General features: G+C 28.4%; 2 protein-coding genes across 3 annotated transcripts; one reads left to right on the forward strand and one right to left on the reverse strand.

Moving 5' to 3' along the window:
- Positions 1-2,062: 2,062 nt before the first annotated feature.
- Kap-alpha3 (karyopherin alpha3) lies at positions 2,063-7,775 on the forward strand. The gene has a single exon (XM_016068978.5). It carries the CDS (start codon positions 2,206-2,208, stop codon positions 3,811-3,813), a length of 1,608 nt encoding a protein of 535 aa, XP_015924464.1. The 5' UTR covers positions 2,063-2,205; the 3' UTR covers positions 3,814-7,775.
- Positions 7,776-13,061: 5,286 nt separating this feature from the next.
- Polr3K (RNA polymerase III subunit K) lies at positions 13,062-16,158 on the reverse strand. Of its 2 annotated transcripts, none has more exons than XM_071178488.2 (2): positions 16,009-16,158; positions 13,062-13,626 (listed from the first exon to the last, which is right to left on the reverse strand). In XM_071178488.2, the coding sequence occupies exon 2, from the start codon at positions 13,475-13,477 to the stop codon at positions 13,157-13,159; it is 321 nt and encodes a 106-aa protein (XP_071034589.1). In that variant the 5' UTR covers positions 13,478-13,626; positions 16,009-16,158; the 3' UTR covers positions 13,062-13,156. The 2 variants fall into 2 exon arrangements, with proteins under 2 accessions (XP_071034589.1, XP_015924425.1); XM_016068939.4 differs by lacking the exon at positions 16,009-16,158 and adding an exon at positions 14,516-14,596.
- Positions 16,159-16,177: the final 19 nt, after the last annotated feature.

The raw sequence follows: 16,177 nt of genomic DNA on the forward strand, positions 1-16,177 counted from the left end.
TTTTTTCCAACTATTGAAATTTTAACGAGCTTTTAGAAACTCTACGAATTTTTTTTCACTTTTTTTCTGTTACATTTTTATTTATGGTGCAAAAACTATTCGACTTGAAAAGTGAATGAAGTATAGAAAAATGTGCAGGAAATACTAAAAAATGTAATATTCGATAGTTATATCAAAAATTACTAAATGTTAAATTTTTAAGAAAAATATCAAGCGACGTGCAAGCCAATCTACTATTGAGTTGAAGTCTAACTTGTTCAAGGAACCATTTATATTTGCAACTTAACACGACTTTTTTTTTTGAAGTTTTAATTTGTTTGAAAGTTATTACAATTATAGGTGCAGGATTGTTTTCTCAGTTTTTTGCTTTTAATATTAGCTATTTATCCATTGTTATGGAAAAATTTGTTTTTCTCTCTCGAGACCTTTATTTCATAAGCTGTGACTTGAATTGATGTCAAATATAAAACAGAAAAAGAGAAAGATTGGAACCAATATACAACAATCTACGACCTACGAGCCAATCCGCTCGTAGAAAGCTCGAACCAACCCGTTGCATTTAACGAGCCAACCCGCTCGTTAAATGCAACTAACGGAGTTGAAATTGGACATGATGAAAGAGTCATTAATATTTGAAACTTAACACGTTAAAATTATTGCATTTCCAGGTGCTTCTTTCAAGAATTTTTCTCAGATCTTGATTTGAATACTGAGCATTTATCCCTTTCTGTAGAAAAAATTATTTCTCTTTCTCGAGATTTTCATTTCATAAGTTCACACTTAAATAGTTGTCAAAATAAAAGAGAATGAGAGAAATTAGATCCTACCTGATATAAATCTTAATATTTAACTAGAGAAGCTTGATAGATTAATAGAGATATAAACCGTTCCTTATTTAGACTGTGTCGATAAAAAGTAAAATTGCTATTTCTCATTTATTTCTTCACATTGAGTCAACACAATTATTCTTTTAGATAATTATTAGCACAGTTTTTTTTTTCAAATCCTGGTAATCGTTCAGTTCGCTACGGTCTACATATGAGGCCGGGAAAATCTGGTTGGTCGGACGTTGGACTCGTGTTCATGAGGTGAGACGTGACTCCAATTTTCACCGGTCGAAGAGTCCCTGTTTATTTAATGGTGACTGGGGTACATTAAATCATTCGGAGTAAAAACGCCCAAGTTCTCATCGCAAACCTATATCTCATGGGTACCGAAAAGAAAATTGATCGTTCTCTGTTCCAGGCCAAAATTACGATCCTTTGAGTATGGGGGTATGAATCAGTTCTCCTTATAAAACGGGCTGTGATATATGTGTGGTTAAAATTGTATTTTTAGCCAAGGATGGCTCAACTGAAAAAAGTAAATGCACCTCACTACCTTAAATTCGATTGGTTTCTTATATGTAGTAGACTTGCTGGTTTTGGCAAGTTGCATAAATAACAACACGATCATGACAAGAAATATTTCTTACACAAAACTAACAATATTGTATATTTTTTAACAAATGTGTCTTAAGCACGTACCCTAAAAACAAAATAGAAAATAATTTAACTAAAAAATATCTTTATGATGACTTTTTATTGTATGTGTTGATTTTTCATTCCGATTTTGCCGTAATTACGATTGCTTTCAACATATTCTGCAAATAAATTTTACTTTTCTAGAACTCTTGCAAATTCAATGTTCTATCACGATAATTGCAACCACTCTGTATACACATATAATTTTTTAAAAACTTCAGAGTGAAATAATAAATTTTTCCCCAGAAAAAATTCAGAATTTGTAGATTTGGAAAAAATCTCACAACCTTCGTAACGACTCGGCCTAGTATTTTAAAAATTGGTGTGACGGATCTGAAAACAGAAATTTTTAAACGCAATGGGAAAGTTGATATTAAGATCATCATTGAAGAAATTCCATTGCCATCTGTGGGTTGTTTTGATAACTAATATGCTTTATGAAATTCCGAGTAAAGTTTTAAATAGAAGTCAGAGTTATTATTTTCTGCTAATATCAATAAGTATTTTCTGATGGAAAACATTTAACTTTGTTAGTTACAATCTGGCAACATCTTTACTTTAGTTCTTCGTGTTTCCGTTTCCGTTTTCTTGGCTGTTTATGAGAAATGTTAACCGTTGTTTTATTTGTTTTTGTGTTGTGATTATTTTTTTCACTACCGAATTATAAAAGAAATACGAATTAATGTGGTCATCAAACGAAAACAGCACACAACCGCCGCAAACTGTTCGGCAGGATTTCAGAATGTTAACTGAAAGCAAATCTCGATTACAGCATTTCAAAAATAAAGGTAAAGATCAAGATGAAATGAGAAGAAGGCGCAACGAAGTGACTTTCGAGCTGCGCAAAAATAAACGAGATGAATCTTTATTAAAACGCCGGAACGTCCCATTACCTGACCCCAATGACGACGATGATGGAGATGACTCTCCACTTCCTACCAGCCTTGAAGAGATAGTAAGCAATGCCCTAAGTGATGACCCAGCTATCCAACTTGCGGCTGTTCAGGGTGCAAGAAAATTGCTTTCTAGTGATCGAAATCCACCTATTGATGATTTAATACACTGTGGAATTTTACCAGTTCTTGTTAATTGTCTAAAGCGGCATGATAATTCATCTTTGCAATTTGAATCGGCCTGGGCATTGACAAATATTGCGTCTGGAACCTCCTTGCATACAACTGCTGTTGTAAATTCCGGCGCAGTTCCCCTGTTCTTGGAGCTGTTGAAATCCCCACATCAAAATGTTTGTGAGCAAGCAGTTTGGGCTCTTGGTAACATTATTGGAGATGGCCCAGATTTTAGAGATTACGTAATAAAATTAGGTGTTGTCCCTCCTCTGCTATCTTTCATCAAACCTGATATACCTCTTTTTTTCTTAAGGAATGTAACCTGGGTTATTGTAAATTTATGCCGAAATAAAAATCCACCTCCTCCTGCTGAAACTATTAGACAAATATTACCTGCTTTATGCATGCTGATTCATCACACTGACATTAATATATTAGTTGACACAGTGTGGGCTTTGTCATACTTAACTGATGGAGGGAATGATCAAATTCAGATGGTGATTGATTCACAAATCGTGCCTCACTTAGTTCCATTGCTGAGCCACCGTGAAGTTAAAGTCCAAACAGCAGCTCTGAGAGCAGTGGGAAATATTGTAACAGGTACAGATGAACAGACGCTAGTGGTACTTAACTGTGATGCTCTCTCTCATTTTCCTGCTTTGTTGAATCATCCTAAGGAAAAAATCAACAAGGAAGCTGTTTGGTTTTTGTCAAACATCACTGCTGGGAACCAACAGCAAGTTCAAGCAGTAATTGATGCTGGATTGATACCTATGATTATTCATCATTTGAATAAAGGAGAGTTCCAGACACAAAAAGAGGCAGCATGGGCTATTAGTAACCTCACTGTTAGTGGTTCTAAAGCGCAAGTTGCTTACTTAGTTGAGCAAAAAGTTATACCGCCTCTTTGCAATCTTCTTACCGTTAAAGATCCCCAAGTCATCCAAGTTGTGCTGGATGGTATCAGTAATATATTGAAATTTGCTGGACCACAATTCTTCTCTGTTGCCAGTAATATAGAAGAATGTGGAGGTTTAGATAAAATTGAAGCTCTTCAAAACCACGAAAATGAAGAGATCTACAAAGTAGCATATGAGATTATTGATCAATATTTTTCTGATGACTTGGAAGATGAAGATCCTGCTGTATTGCCTCCATCGAATGACGAATGCTACCAATTCGACCCTAATTCTGTTCTTCCATCTGATGGTTTTAAATTTTAAAGCCTGGAACAGGTTTTTGCTAGGTTCTTTCATTTCAACCAAATATGTTATACTTCATCTTTTATATAAAAAGGAAAATCCTGTCGATATTTTAAAAACTTTGACTATTTTTCAAGGTGTTAAAAAATAAATGCTTGGTGTAAGTAAAGACATCAAAATTTGATTTAAACTACACTTAGAATGGAAATGGTTATGATATGGAACTTGAGACTAGTTTCAACTGTTACTAGCAACACATTTATTTAAATTTTCAGAAAGGCTAACAACTTTTAAAGCTACAATTCTGATACTTTAGTGAGAATCATATTAAAATGGAAAATTTTGCATTCTTGAAATTAACATTTGTTTATGAAGCAAACAAACTCAAAAACATTGACTGTTTAACTTTACCAACATACATAAATTGAATTTGAAAAATTAATTTTACTTTGATTTAGTCGTAAAGTAATATTGAAGGCAGTTTCTGATTAGAAAACATTGGTCTTGCAAGTATTTGATTTGTTACATGTCTGCAATAGCAAATGTGACAGTATTACAAAATTTACGTAGTTTTGTTCTGGCAACAGCAGCTCTTATATAAATAAAGATTTATTATTTTTTTATGGGGAGGGGGGGATATATCGGTATCTGTTCCGACGTACTAGCTTTACCAAAATTTTAAAAAAAAATATCTCGTGGCTTCTTAGGAGGTAGCTACGAGTCATACCTGTTGAATTGATCTCCTCTTGGGATGTTCTTGTTACCGACTGCTCGAAAATCGCCGAAACTTTATACTTATATTCATATAGAGACCAACATGGAAATATTACCCCTGTTTTTTTTAATATGTCTATTGATTTAATACTTTTCTTTTTGGAAAGTACATAACATGATTTACCCTTTAAAAATCGACTATTATTTCACTATTTTTTATGATGATTTTCCATTTTGTTTATTATAATAGAAATCTTAAGCAGCGCTAAAACAAGTATCACAGTTAAATAACTGCAGCAGACATGTCACAAATCATTATATTTTTCATGTAATTGTAAGATGCACAAAGGTTTGCTCCTTATATCTGTAGAATGTTTGTTTATATACCTATAGATTTTAAGATTTAACTTTTAAAAAAAAATTATTTCTCTAATATGAGCATGAACATTTTAAAATGGGATATTAGTTTGAAATGTATTAAGTAACTAAATAAGCAATAGGACAGCATTTGATAAAATCATCTAAATCAGTTTCTAATGAACTTTCAAAATAGAATGACATATTTTATTCATTATAAATAAAATTAATTATTAATTTAGAATGGTGTTTGAAACATTTACTATTAATTATGTTATAGGAAATTGGAATAGAAAATGTTCTAAAAACTAATCTTTGTATGGAATTTGTATAATTATATTTTTTATTTATTAATAAATAAAGTTATTATTAAACACTGATATTTTTTAATAATTAAATACTTGTAAATGTGTCCTTGAGTTAGAAGTTTTGTAATACTTAATGAGTTCATTTTGAGGTGCAGAATAGTATTTTTATTTTAATCAGAGACAGTTGAACTCACTTGTAGCAAGCTCAAAGGGTCCGCAATATTCGCTCATTACAGCTAGGTTCTTGTGAAATAATTCATACATACTTAGTAAATGATACTTCTAAATAGTAATATATTTATTTTTCATTCCTGTGTAGAACTAACGGAGTTAATTTTCTTTGAACTGTCTAATTGTCCTTGAGATAAGACTGCTAGCCCTAAATGCATCGTCAACAACAAAAAGGATATTGTGGACCGGACCAAAAAAAATAGTATTCTAAAAAGGAATGTGTCCAAGAAAAAGTAGCTGAGCTGGACAGATGTAATAAAGTATAAATTTTATGAATCAGAAAAATATTGCTTATCAAAAGTAATCTGTGCTCCAATAGACAGCATTGTACCAACCAAGTATTTCCAAATTTTTCGTAAAATCAGCGCGTATTATAAGCGAGTTCAACTGTAATGATTTGAGTATAGGCTATCTTAGCTCTAAAATAATCCTGATATTTGTATGAAAATACATGTTACTTATATTTTACCTTTTTAAAATGCACAATTTTCATTTAATTTGTAAATTGTTCATTTTATTAAACAACTTAAATAATAAGATCTGTATTATTATTTTTAGTTCTAGACATTTGAATGAAATTAGTGTATCACATTTTTTATTCTGAAAAATATTTAAAATCAAATCTAAATTTTCTTACTGTTGTATTTTATATTAAATGTATTAATTTATCCATGTACTTGACTGTGTTTTTTAACTATCTTGATAATTTATGATAGTATAAATTAAACTAAATACTAGTCAGAAATTACAATTCCAAATTATTGTACATTGAATTCTTCAATAGGGTTTGAAATAAGAGTACTTACGTATTATCCCATTGACTGTTTTTGCTAAATTTAGAAATATTTCAAATTTAAATATCTCTTTTTTTTTACAATAAGTTATACTTGTATTTTGTAAATTTTTTTAATCAATTGTTATATTAAAATAAATTTGAAAAATACCAAAATAACGCTGGTACGATATTGACAAAAATATCTATGGAATAATACATAAAATACCAAAATAAGTTATGATACTGCATCGTGATTGTAATCATTTGCATTCTGTGTACCTAAAATTTCAAAGTTCTCAAATTTAATCAGAAAAATAAAATATCTTTAATTTATGCTGAGGTATGTCTCATGGACTTATATTTTCTTAAATAGGTTTGTAGATTTTTTGAGTTTAACATCAAAATCCTACATTTTTCTCATCTGACAGTTTTTCTTTTTTAATATTTAGTTATCAATAACAAAGCAACGTAAAGATATATAAATTAAAATTTCTGGTAAAGTGATCTCTCATAGAAAGGCTTTTCTAACATTAAAAAAATAAATAATAATTTTAATGGCTAGAGCTATTATTGTTCTAAAATTTAAGAAATCATCTTCAGTAAATTAAAATTTTATAAACTTCCTACTTTTTACCACAGATTTGTACTTAAAAAAATAAACTATTCCTTTGTTGAATTTCTTTTATTTATTTTTAATGGAAATTAATAGCTTTATTGATTTATTTTTTTTATTTAATTTATTTGTAAAGTAACATGTGTTCATTTTGTTTTTTGTGGTTTTCAATTAAATGAAAGAATTGTTATTAAAAAGTAATTCAATAAATTTTGTTATTAAACTCAAATTAGCACATATTTGTTTAAAATGTAACTCAGATTTGAAATAAAGTTTAGAATTTTATGTTGAAATATCCATTTAAATAATACTAGGAACGAATAAACTGAACATAAAAGTTTTTGCTGTGAATTTTGGAAAAATTATATCATTTTGAAATAATGTAATAGATAACATCGTAATAGAGAATTCTTACAAATATTTTAGTATTCTTCCACATTATAGGAGTCCTACATTTGGCTGATAATTTGACTTGGCCAATTTTTCGACAGAGCAACATTGTAATAGATATGGTTGGCCTATTCTATCATTTGTAAGTTAATTAATCAACTGTTATTTTCAAATTATTATAAAAAAGCTATTTTTAAATAAGATATAATAGGATTGCTTTTATATCTGTAAAATATTAAATGTAACTTAAATATATTTTAATTGATAAGTAAATATAATTATCAATTTATAAATTATAAGCATTGATTCAATAATCATTACATTTCTTTAGGTTAAGAAAACTTATTTGTTGATAGTGATTTATGATTTTTTTTCTTCTTCTTTTGCACTATATTTGACTGAATTTTCAGAAACTCTTATAATGCATTAGTGCCTGCATGTTATAACTGTGGTCAGCAGTTGCTAAAATATAAAGATGAACTAAGCATTTTAAAAAAAATTCCAATATAATTTATCTGTTAAGTGATCTTTGTTAAACATACAATTCCATCGTACGATATTATCTTTATTGTCTAATAAAATGTTTGCATTTAAATTCATTTTTCTTTTTTGTGATTGTATTCAAAGAAATAACATCTTTCCATCTAATAGATAGAGGGTAAAAATTTGTATTTAAGATGATCTATATGGGTGATTTGTTAGACAGTGCGATTTTCAAGTGAGGTAAAACGTGATAAAAAAAATTTTAACACCAATTATTAATAAAATCAATTAGAGTAATAATTTTACTGTTTCTTCTGAGAGAATTACTGATGAATGAATACTTTCAAAATAAAATGAGACAGTATTAAATCATTCAAATTAACCATCAATTGTTCAAAATATTTGCAAAAAATTTTTTTTGTTTCTCTGATTGGCTATTTAATATAAACAAAATTTTCCAACACATTCTGAAAAATAAAAATTTTTTTTTTTTTAATTTTTAATTGTATTTCTGGAAGAAAAAAAAATTTATTTACTGAAAATATAATTGAAGTTCACTGTAACACGGTTTGGGTCTGAATAGTTTATTCTTAAAACCATTTTGATAGAGAGTTAAAAGAGAAGATTCTGTAATAACACATTTTACAAGTTTAATTATTGGTTTCAAACTAATGTCACTAATTGTGTGTGTGAAACTTTTAAGCGGTAAGAAAAAGTGATTCCATGATTTTTGACTCTGAAATATAAAATGGAAGATTTAATCGTAAATAAAAATATCTTAATCATTCTATGAAAAAAGCCCCAAGGATTAACAATTTGCCTATTTAACTAGGAATTTTCTCTTCAAAACAATTTCCGTGTTATGGGTTTCGTGACATTTTGACTAAATGCTAAGAAAAAAAGATGTATTGCCTATATAAACTCAGATATCTAATTCATTTCTGCCCAACTTATATTTGCCATGATGAATTTTCTCAATCTGTGTCTTTTTTTTTTTAATGCTCATCCTTATATATATATATTTTTTGTACTTATTTTAAGTCTGAAAGAGATTAAGTTCAAAGAACTTATATTTTCAAAATATAAAAACATAATTTTAGAGAGCTTAGAATATTGCTACAAAATATTTGAGTTAAGTCCTATTTTGTTAAATACAAAGCCAAATGCCTAGTACATTCTTTCCAATCCTGTTGCTAAGGTTACAGCTGTTTAGCATTCAGCAAAATTTTAGCGCTTCTTGTAATCTATTTTAGTAAAATATAGAAATATTAAACAATTTCAAGATTTGAACCCTGTGTAGTATGCCTTCTATTGTTAACAGGAGAAGAAGAAAAAAATTAACATTCTGTTATTGTACAAACAATTATTTATTTTTCTTTGATATATCTATATTAGTTTTTGAAATCTAGAAGGAAGAAAAACAGGTTAAAAAAAAAAATTCTTTATCCAACATTTTAAACAAGCGTATTTACACATCACTGCTTGGTATAGGAAACAACAAAAAAAAGTACCAACTGAAATTAAACCTATTTGTATATTTCTCTTGGTATTTTTTGTTAATTTTTTTCTTTATTTAATTTTTTGATTATAAGTTTAGTCATTCAATTTGTGCTAAATATTTAATTTATTTTATATGGTCTTTTAAAAAAATGAATAATCCATTTATGACATTTAAAGAGAATAATAAATAATTTAAAATATTTGAATTATTCATTAATTTAAAATGTTTTACTAATAAATCACATTTAATTTTCAATCCTTAACTTTCTTATTTAAAATTTTCCTTTGTAATTTTTTTTTTTAAATATTACTTTAGTACTTAACTGAAAGCATGCTGATTTAGTCAAAAATTATCACCTTTCAATTAAGGCATTGCTATTTCAAAAATGAGAAAATTTGGAATGAGCATTCTATGTCATGAAATTCCGTAATCGTGCATTCTTTGTCATGAAATTCTGTAACCCTGTATTTTTAACTGCTTTCTCTATCAAAGTAGTCAAAATTATTACAATTCCCAACTGTTAGTTTAATTTGAACCCAAAGCTTATATAAAATCTAAATATTAAAATAAGAAAATTAAAAGAAAAAAAATTTGATTTAAAAATTCACCCAATCTTGTTGTTTTTTAAAAATATCCTTCCTTTTTCCATAGGAAATTTATTGAAAATATACCAGGGGGTCAGGAGTTCTGTTGCTTTTGATACTTGGTAAAAGCCAAATGAAACATGAATGAACAGTATGAGTGCCACTAAAAAAAGCTTTTAATAGAACTTATTTTTAAATCAATGATCTTAGCATAGTTGTGTTTAGCAGAATTTGTCAGAAATTTATAGCTCACTTTCCTTGAGAATGGTCCACAATATCAATAACTTAATTACTTTTTCAAAAAAATACATTTATTGTTTTTGATCTATAAATTTAATATTTTAAAAAAGTAATCCTAATTTAACTTGCTCTGCATTTCAAACTGTTGGCGGGAAAATACAAACTCGTGCACATTTAGATTTAAAAATACAAATTTTGTTTACAGAAGAAGATCATTGTTGTGTGACATCAATACTAGATCATTTTGCAGATTTAAAAAAAATGACTATTTCATAAAAAGTAAAAAAATCTTTTTACGTACGTAAACAGAAAATAATTGTTAACATTATTTTGGAAGCTTAATTTAAAAAAACAAACTGAAAAATAAATATTAATTGGAGAATAGAATTCAGTCCATTAAACTTTTCTCAAGACTGATTTCAGTCTTGAGAAAGTGAAGAACCCAAAAAGTGAAGATTAATTTGAAATAATATATTTTTACTTCATTAAATCTTAGTATCAACCACAAATTTAAATACAACCTATGACATTTACTAACAATAAAATTTAGTACGGATACAACTTTGTAAACTTTTTTTTGGAATAAATATAAACGAAATATCAGTCCTTAAAAAAATAAATATTTTAATTCTGCTTGATTTTCACTAAAAACCTTTTAATTATATTTCTTTATCTAAAAAAATATATCCTTTTTAAAATTTTTATGACAGAAAGACAATGAATTAGTTATATTAGCAATTCTTATATTCATATAAGCTTTATAACTAATAATTTAGGTTTCATAAAAAATTATTGTTTTTAATTTTTAAAAATTTTTTAGGTCAATAACATATTGATTTTTGGAAATACTGTAAAATAAGTATTTTAGGTCAAAAAATTTCCAATAGCACTCAATGCTTGTTGATGTTGAGTAGGAAGTGTTTTCTTTTCACCAATAAATTCATATGTATGTAGCTCTTAATGTAGTGTTGCAGTAAATGTTTTAGCATTTAATGTATTTTGAAAACTTAAAAGCTTATTTAGTAAAGCATTTAATGAGGACATCCTTTTTTTAAGCTAAAAAAAGACAATTATTGAGAAAATGTAATGATACTCCTAATTTTTCATGCTGTAAAATTTTAAACATCTAATATTAAGTACCTTTATTCTATTACTTTAAAAAAAATGGGACACAGTGTAAGATGCTGTACCTTATCATAAAATTACCTTAAATATTTTTAAAACTCTTTTTATTTCATTTCTGTTTGAAGCAAGTTAAAACTAAACAGCATGTACAGTTACACAATGTAATTTTATAATTTGAAATCAAAGCAGTGTTAATGATTATTTTTAAATAGAAATAACACAAGTGGTGTACAGAATTCCAGAAAATAATAAGCGTAGTTAGCACATCAGTTGGAAAGGTTTGGCCATCTCTGATACAAGATATTAATACAGAATGTTATGATATGAAAATGTATTTATAAATGTGTACTAAAAATTAAAACGTTGTTAATCAACCATGATTTTTTTTTTTTATTAATGTAAAATTGTACTTGAAAAAAAAAGTTTGGGCCCACCCAAAGCCACAACATAGAAATGCTTGAGCCTGACAGGTTCCAGAGTTGTGTGTCCAAGCACATTGCTTGTCCTATATTTATCTATTAGTATTATGAAAACTTTGGAAAAAAAAAATTCTGTTGGGTTTTCTCTATAGGAAAGAATAGGCAAAGTAACCATCTCAATTTTCATTCCTTTCTTATAGCTGATAACTATGTGATAAGACAGTTGATTTTAGTCAAGTGGCTACATTTTTTTGTTTTAAAAACCTCCTGTTTTTTTCGTTTGTCCAATTTTATGTAGGAATTTTTAAGCTAAAACATTGATTATTAAGTTTTTTTTTTTTTTAAAAAAAAAATCAAATATATGAGGTAAAAAAGTTCCTGGAATAGGTCAATTTCAAATTATTTAAAAATAGAGCAATAATTTTACTCTATTGGCCATCAATTTACTTTCCTCCTGCATCCACACACTTCTTACAGCGTCAATACAAGTGGTCAAAGCACTCCTGGGATCCATTCTCTGAGAGGTCCTCAAATTCTCCCCCCCCCCCCCATCTGAATCCACAAAACTGTATCCTTTTATTTTCAGCCATGGAAACAAGTAAAAATCCACTGGTGTTAGGTCAGGAGAATAAGGAGGGTGTTCCAGAGTGGTAACTCTGTGTCTGACAAGGTACTTTTTCACAATATGGTGGAGAATTGTCATGTAAAAGAAACCTATCATTTGCTGCCCATTTTTGTCCGATTGTATCCCATAGTAGTTTAAGGATTTCCGTGTAAAGTTCTTTGTTGACCTTCAGGAATAAATTCATAGGGAATGGCAGCTTAATAATCGAAAAACACCTCCGACATCCCTTGACTTTTGTCCAAGCAAAATTTTTCTTCCTGATGTTATGTCTGAGGGTCATAAAGAAAGCACCATGTATCATCACCTGTAATGATTAGAACACATGTAATGAAGCAGATCATCTGCGATGGTTGTGCAACCTCCACAAAAATACTTATCCCACTTGTATCCTCCCCCCCCCCCGAAAAAATATCCTGGCGACGGTCTTGATCTCAGAAAGAGATCTCTTAAGCAAAATTTGATGTTTACCGGCTGTTCTACATTTCTGAGTCTGATGAATGAAAAACTCACTTTGTCAGAAATGATCTGTAGCTACCACCAGCAGTATTAAAAATGACTTCCAGATGGCTGCATTTTTTCATCTAAAAAATATATTTCCCCTTCAACAAACACTAGCATAAATATAGGCAACCATTCCCGGCATTTTTTTACATATATTTAAACTAAATTAAATGTTCTTTAAAATGTCTTTTCATATATTCGAGAACTCCCACTTTCAAGTTTTTCTCACAAAATTTGCTACCAAGTATTTTGTATATTTACATTCATCCCAATGTGCTTTAGGTAATCCATTATGTTGGCAAGGATAAAATAAAATAATTTTTAAAATAAAACCAGGCAAAGTTTTATAATAGGTGTAACTTTAAAAAATGTAATGTTGGGTCTCTAAAATAAAATTGTAACATTTAATAACAGACACGAGGTTTTTGTTTTTATTAAACAATGTGTACATATTTGAGAAAAAATATCATATTTGAATAAAAATAATAAAGACTAATTTTATTCTTTCCATCGATGAGCACAATCTACACACTTATAGAATGTTGTCATTGGTTCATCAGCAGAACGAGTCTGTATTTGAAGAAAATAAGCTTTTGGATGACCACATTTTGGACAATTTTCTTCAGTAGTTTCCACATTTTCCCATGCTTTAGCACCACCCAAGACATCATCTACTTCTTTAAGTTTAGGATACAAGCGACTACTCAAACGCTTTCGTACAATGTAGTTGTATGGGCAACTTCCACACACCATCCGAAAGTTATCCTTCCTTTCTTCAGCGGTCAATATATTTCCACAAGTAGGACAGAACATCAACATTTTCAAACAAGTTTGATGTAAATATTAAGTTCAAACTAATTTGATGACCACAATCAGGATCTGTGTAAGGCTGAACACTTTGCCCAAAAATAAATCCAATGAACAACTGGTTCTCTAAGGGTGATCTTTCTTTCTACTAAACACATAACCTGCAATAAAAACAAAATTTCCTTACACATAATGCTTTGTATAGTACAAAATAGAGTAAAAATGGGAAGTTCTTTAACATAGAACCAGTGGAATGTGCTCTGAATCTTTTAAGTTGTAAACATTGAAGATATTTTTGTATCAGTAGCTGTTTACACCATCTACAATCATCAAGGTGCAAATTTTTTAATTGATTTTTAAATTGCAAAACTCTTTTAAAAAAATACATAGAGATTTGCCCAGGAATGACATCCTCTAAGTTGATCCCCTTATGTGATATTTTAGTTTTTCGCGAGCCACACTTTGGAAATTGCTTTTTGATGTCGGTACTGATACAGAAATCTCTCTGTCACTAAAAATACAAAAAAACATAAAGCAAACTTTTATAAAAGTTTGATTCAAAACAAAATATAACTATTAAATTTTACAATTAATTTGATGTAGGCACTGACATGGAATTCTCCTCTAAGCAGTCACAATGAAATAAACTTTTTAAAATTATAATTCGTAATTTCTGCTTACTGTCATAGTCTTTTAATTATTAAAAACATTGTTTCTTAATGTTTAAAATGATTCTACTTGAAGAAAAACAAACTTCATGGTGCATAGTTAAAAATTTAACTACCGTATTGATTAAACCAATTTACCTTAATTGTGCAAATCGTATTCTAACTTTCCCAATGCTTATTTTATGTGAATTATTTTACAGAAAAGTTACAACAAAAAATGCAATTGGTAAGCGCTATACCTATAACATTTCTATTGCAAATATAAGTTCTTTTATTTACACATTCTACTCCAAATTATTTGATTACACACAGAAAGAGAAAAAGGATAGCTGCTCTTTCAGGTGTGTAAAGTTTTTTTTTTCTTTTTAAACAAAATACTTACAATGGCAGTTTAGACAATTGAATCATCCACTGAAAATTTCAAAAAAATTATTTAATTATATTTAAGGCAGGGACAGAAGCATTAATAAACATATCATTTCGAATTTAATCATTTTGCTGAAGCAAGTAAATTCTTCATTTTATTAATGTATCTAATTTTTTTTATTTATTCAAATAAAAAATAAAACAGAATTTACTGTTTTTCATTGGTTACTTTGTCACTTGCATCTGCAAAATATTATTACCCATACATTTACGACTCATATCTATTCAACAAGACATTCAAATTAAAAAAATATATATTAATTTTAATAGTACATTAGTTACATTTTATAATCAGGAAATAAAGACAAAGTCGTAGAATTAAGTTTTTATAAATAGTACAAAGAAAAAAAATTTATGTAAGTGGATGTCATAATAATATGAAGTAACTAAGCATACTTTTATATGTATAGCAAACAAAAGTGTACTATAATATATTAATAAATTATAAGCTCACATGAGTATACTGCTTGTAATTGAAAACAACAAGTGTTTCAGGATGCATTTTGAGTAAAAAGGGGCTTGATAACTATTTTCTTTCTATTGCTATGAACGTTAAAATAGAATTTTAAAAAAATTATAAAAATAATTTATTTTTTAAAAGTTATTATTTTTGCAATTGTAGCTTATTATTTAAAAAAAAGCCAAGTACATAAAAATCTCAATTTTGATTTTTTTTTGTTGCTACATTGATTTTTCGATTGCACAGCAGTTTTTCTTTTTCATCAAGTATAGCAGTGTTTCCCAAAGTGTGGTACGCGTACCCCCAGGGGTATGGGAACAATTAAACTGGGGTACGCGTTCTGTTGCAACAAACGAAAATTTCAAAATTTTTTACTTAAAAACAAAGCTAGCCATGAACATTTACGATGGCTTATTTTTCTATAGGCTATTTTTTGCAGAGTTAATAATTAGTGGTGTCAACAACCAGTTGTGATTTTTAACTTTGGTGCAATTTTTTTATAGTAAAAATAAAGATATTTTTTAAAAATATATGATTATACGATGATGAAATATATAATTATACGATATATGATGATACGCTGTGTACCACCCATTTTTTATGAGTGGTACACAGCGTTACGAAAAATTTAGAGAGGGTACACAGAAGTCATAAGTTTGGGAAACACTGAAGTACAGGATTAAAAAGGTACCTACATTTTAGATCTTGAAACAGTAAAAGAATAGTCTAATTTTTATTAGAGATGATTAATTAATTGTGATAACAGGTGTCTAGTATTGGTACAGTAGTAACATGCTTTGTACAGCACCCAAAAATGGAATGAAATCAAAAATAATGTTATTTAGAAAGACTATAAGAAAATTAGTGCAATAAAAAATATACAATTAAACACTAGCCAATAACTATTATAAAATAGGAGGGGAAAAATAGTAAATTTGAACAGCAATTTAGTATATTTAAACTAATAAATAACAACGAAAAATACTTACATAAAAATTTAAAACACATTAATATATAATAGGAAATTTAAAAGATATTTATTTAACGCCAAACAAAGAGTACATTTTAGTGGAAAAGTGTAACAGATAACTACATCAGAATAACTACATCAGAATACAACGATTTTGACTGCCTCTTTCTGTCGGAACAAAGTTCCGC

The sequence above is a fragment of the Parasteatoda tepidariorum genome, chromosome 6, assembly GCF_982258835.1.
Source record: "Parasteatoda tepidariorum strain Cologne lab strain chromosome 6, Ptep-v5.0, whole genome shotgun sequence".
In the NCBI taxonomy this organism is placed as follows: Eukaryota; Metazoa; Arthropoda; class Arachnida; order Araneae; family Theridiidae; genus Parasteatoda; species Parasteatoda tepidariorum.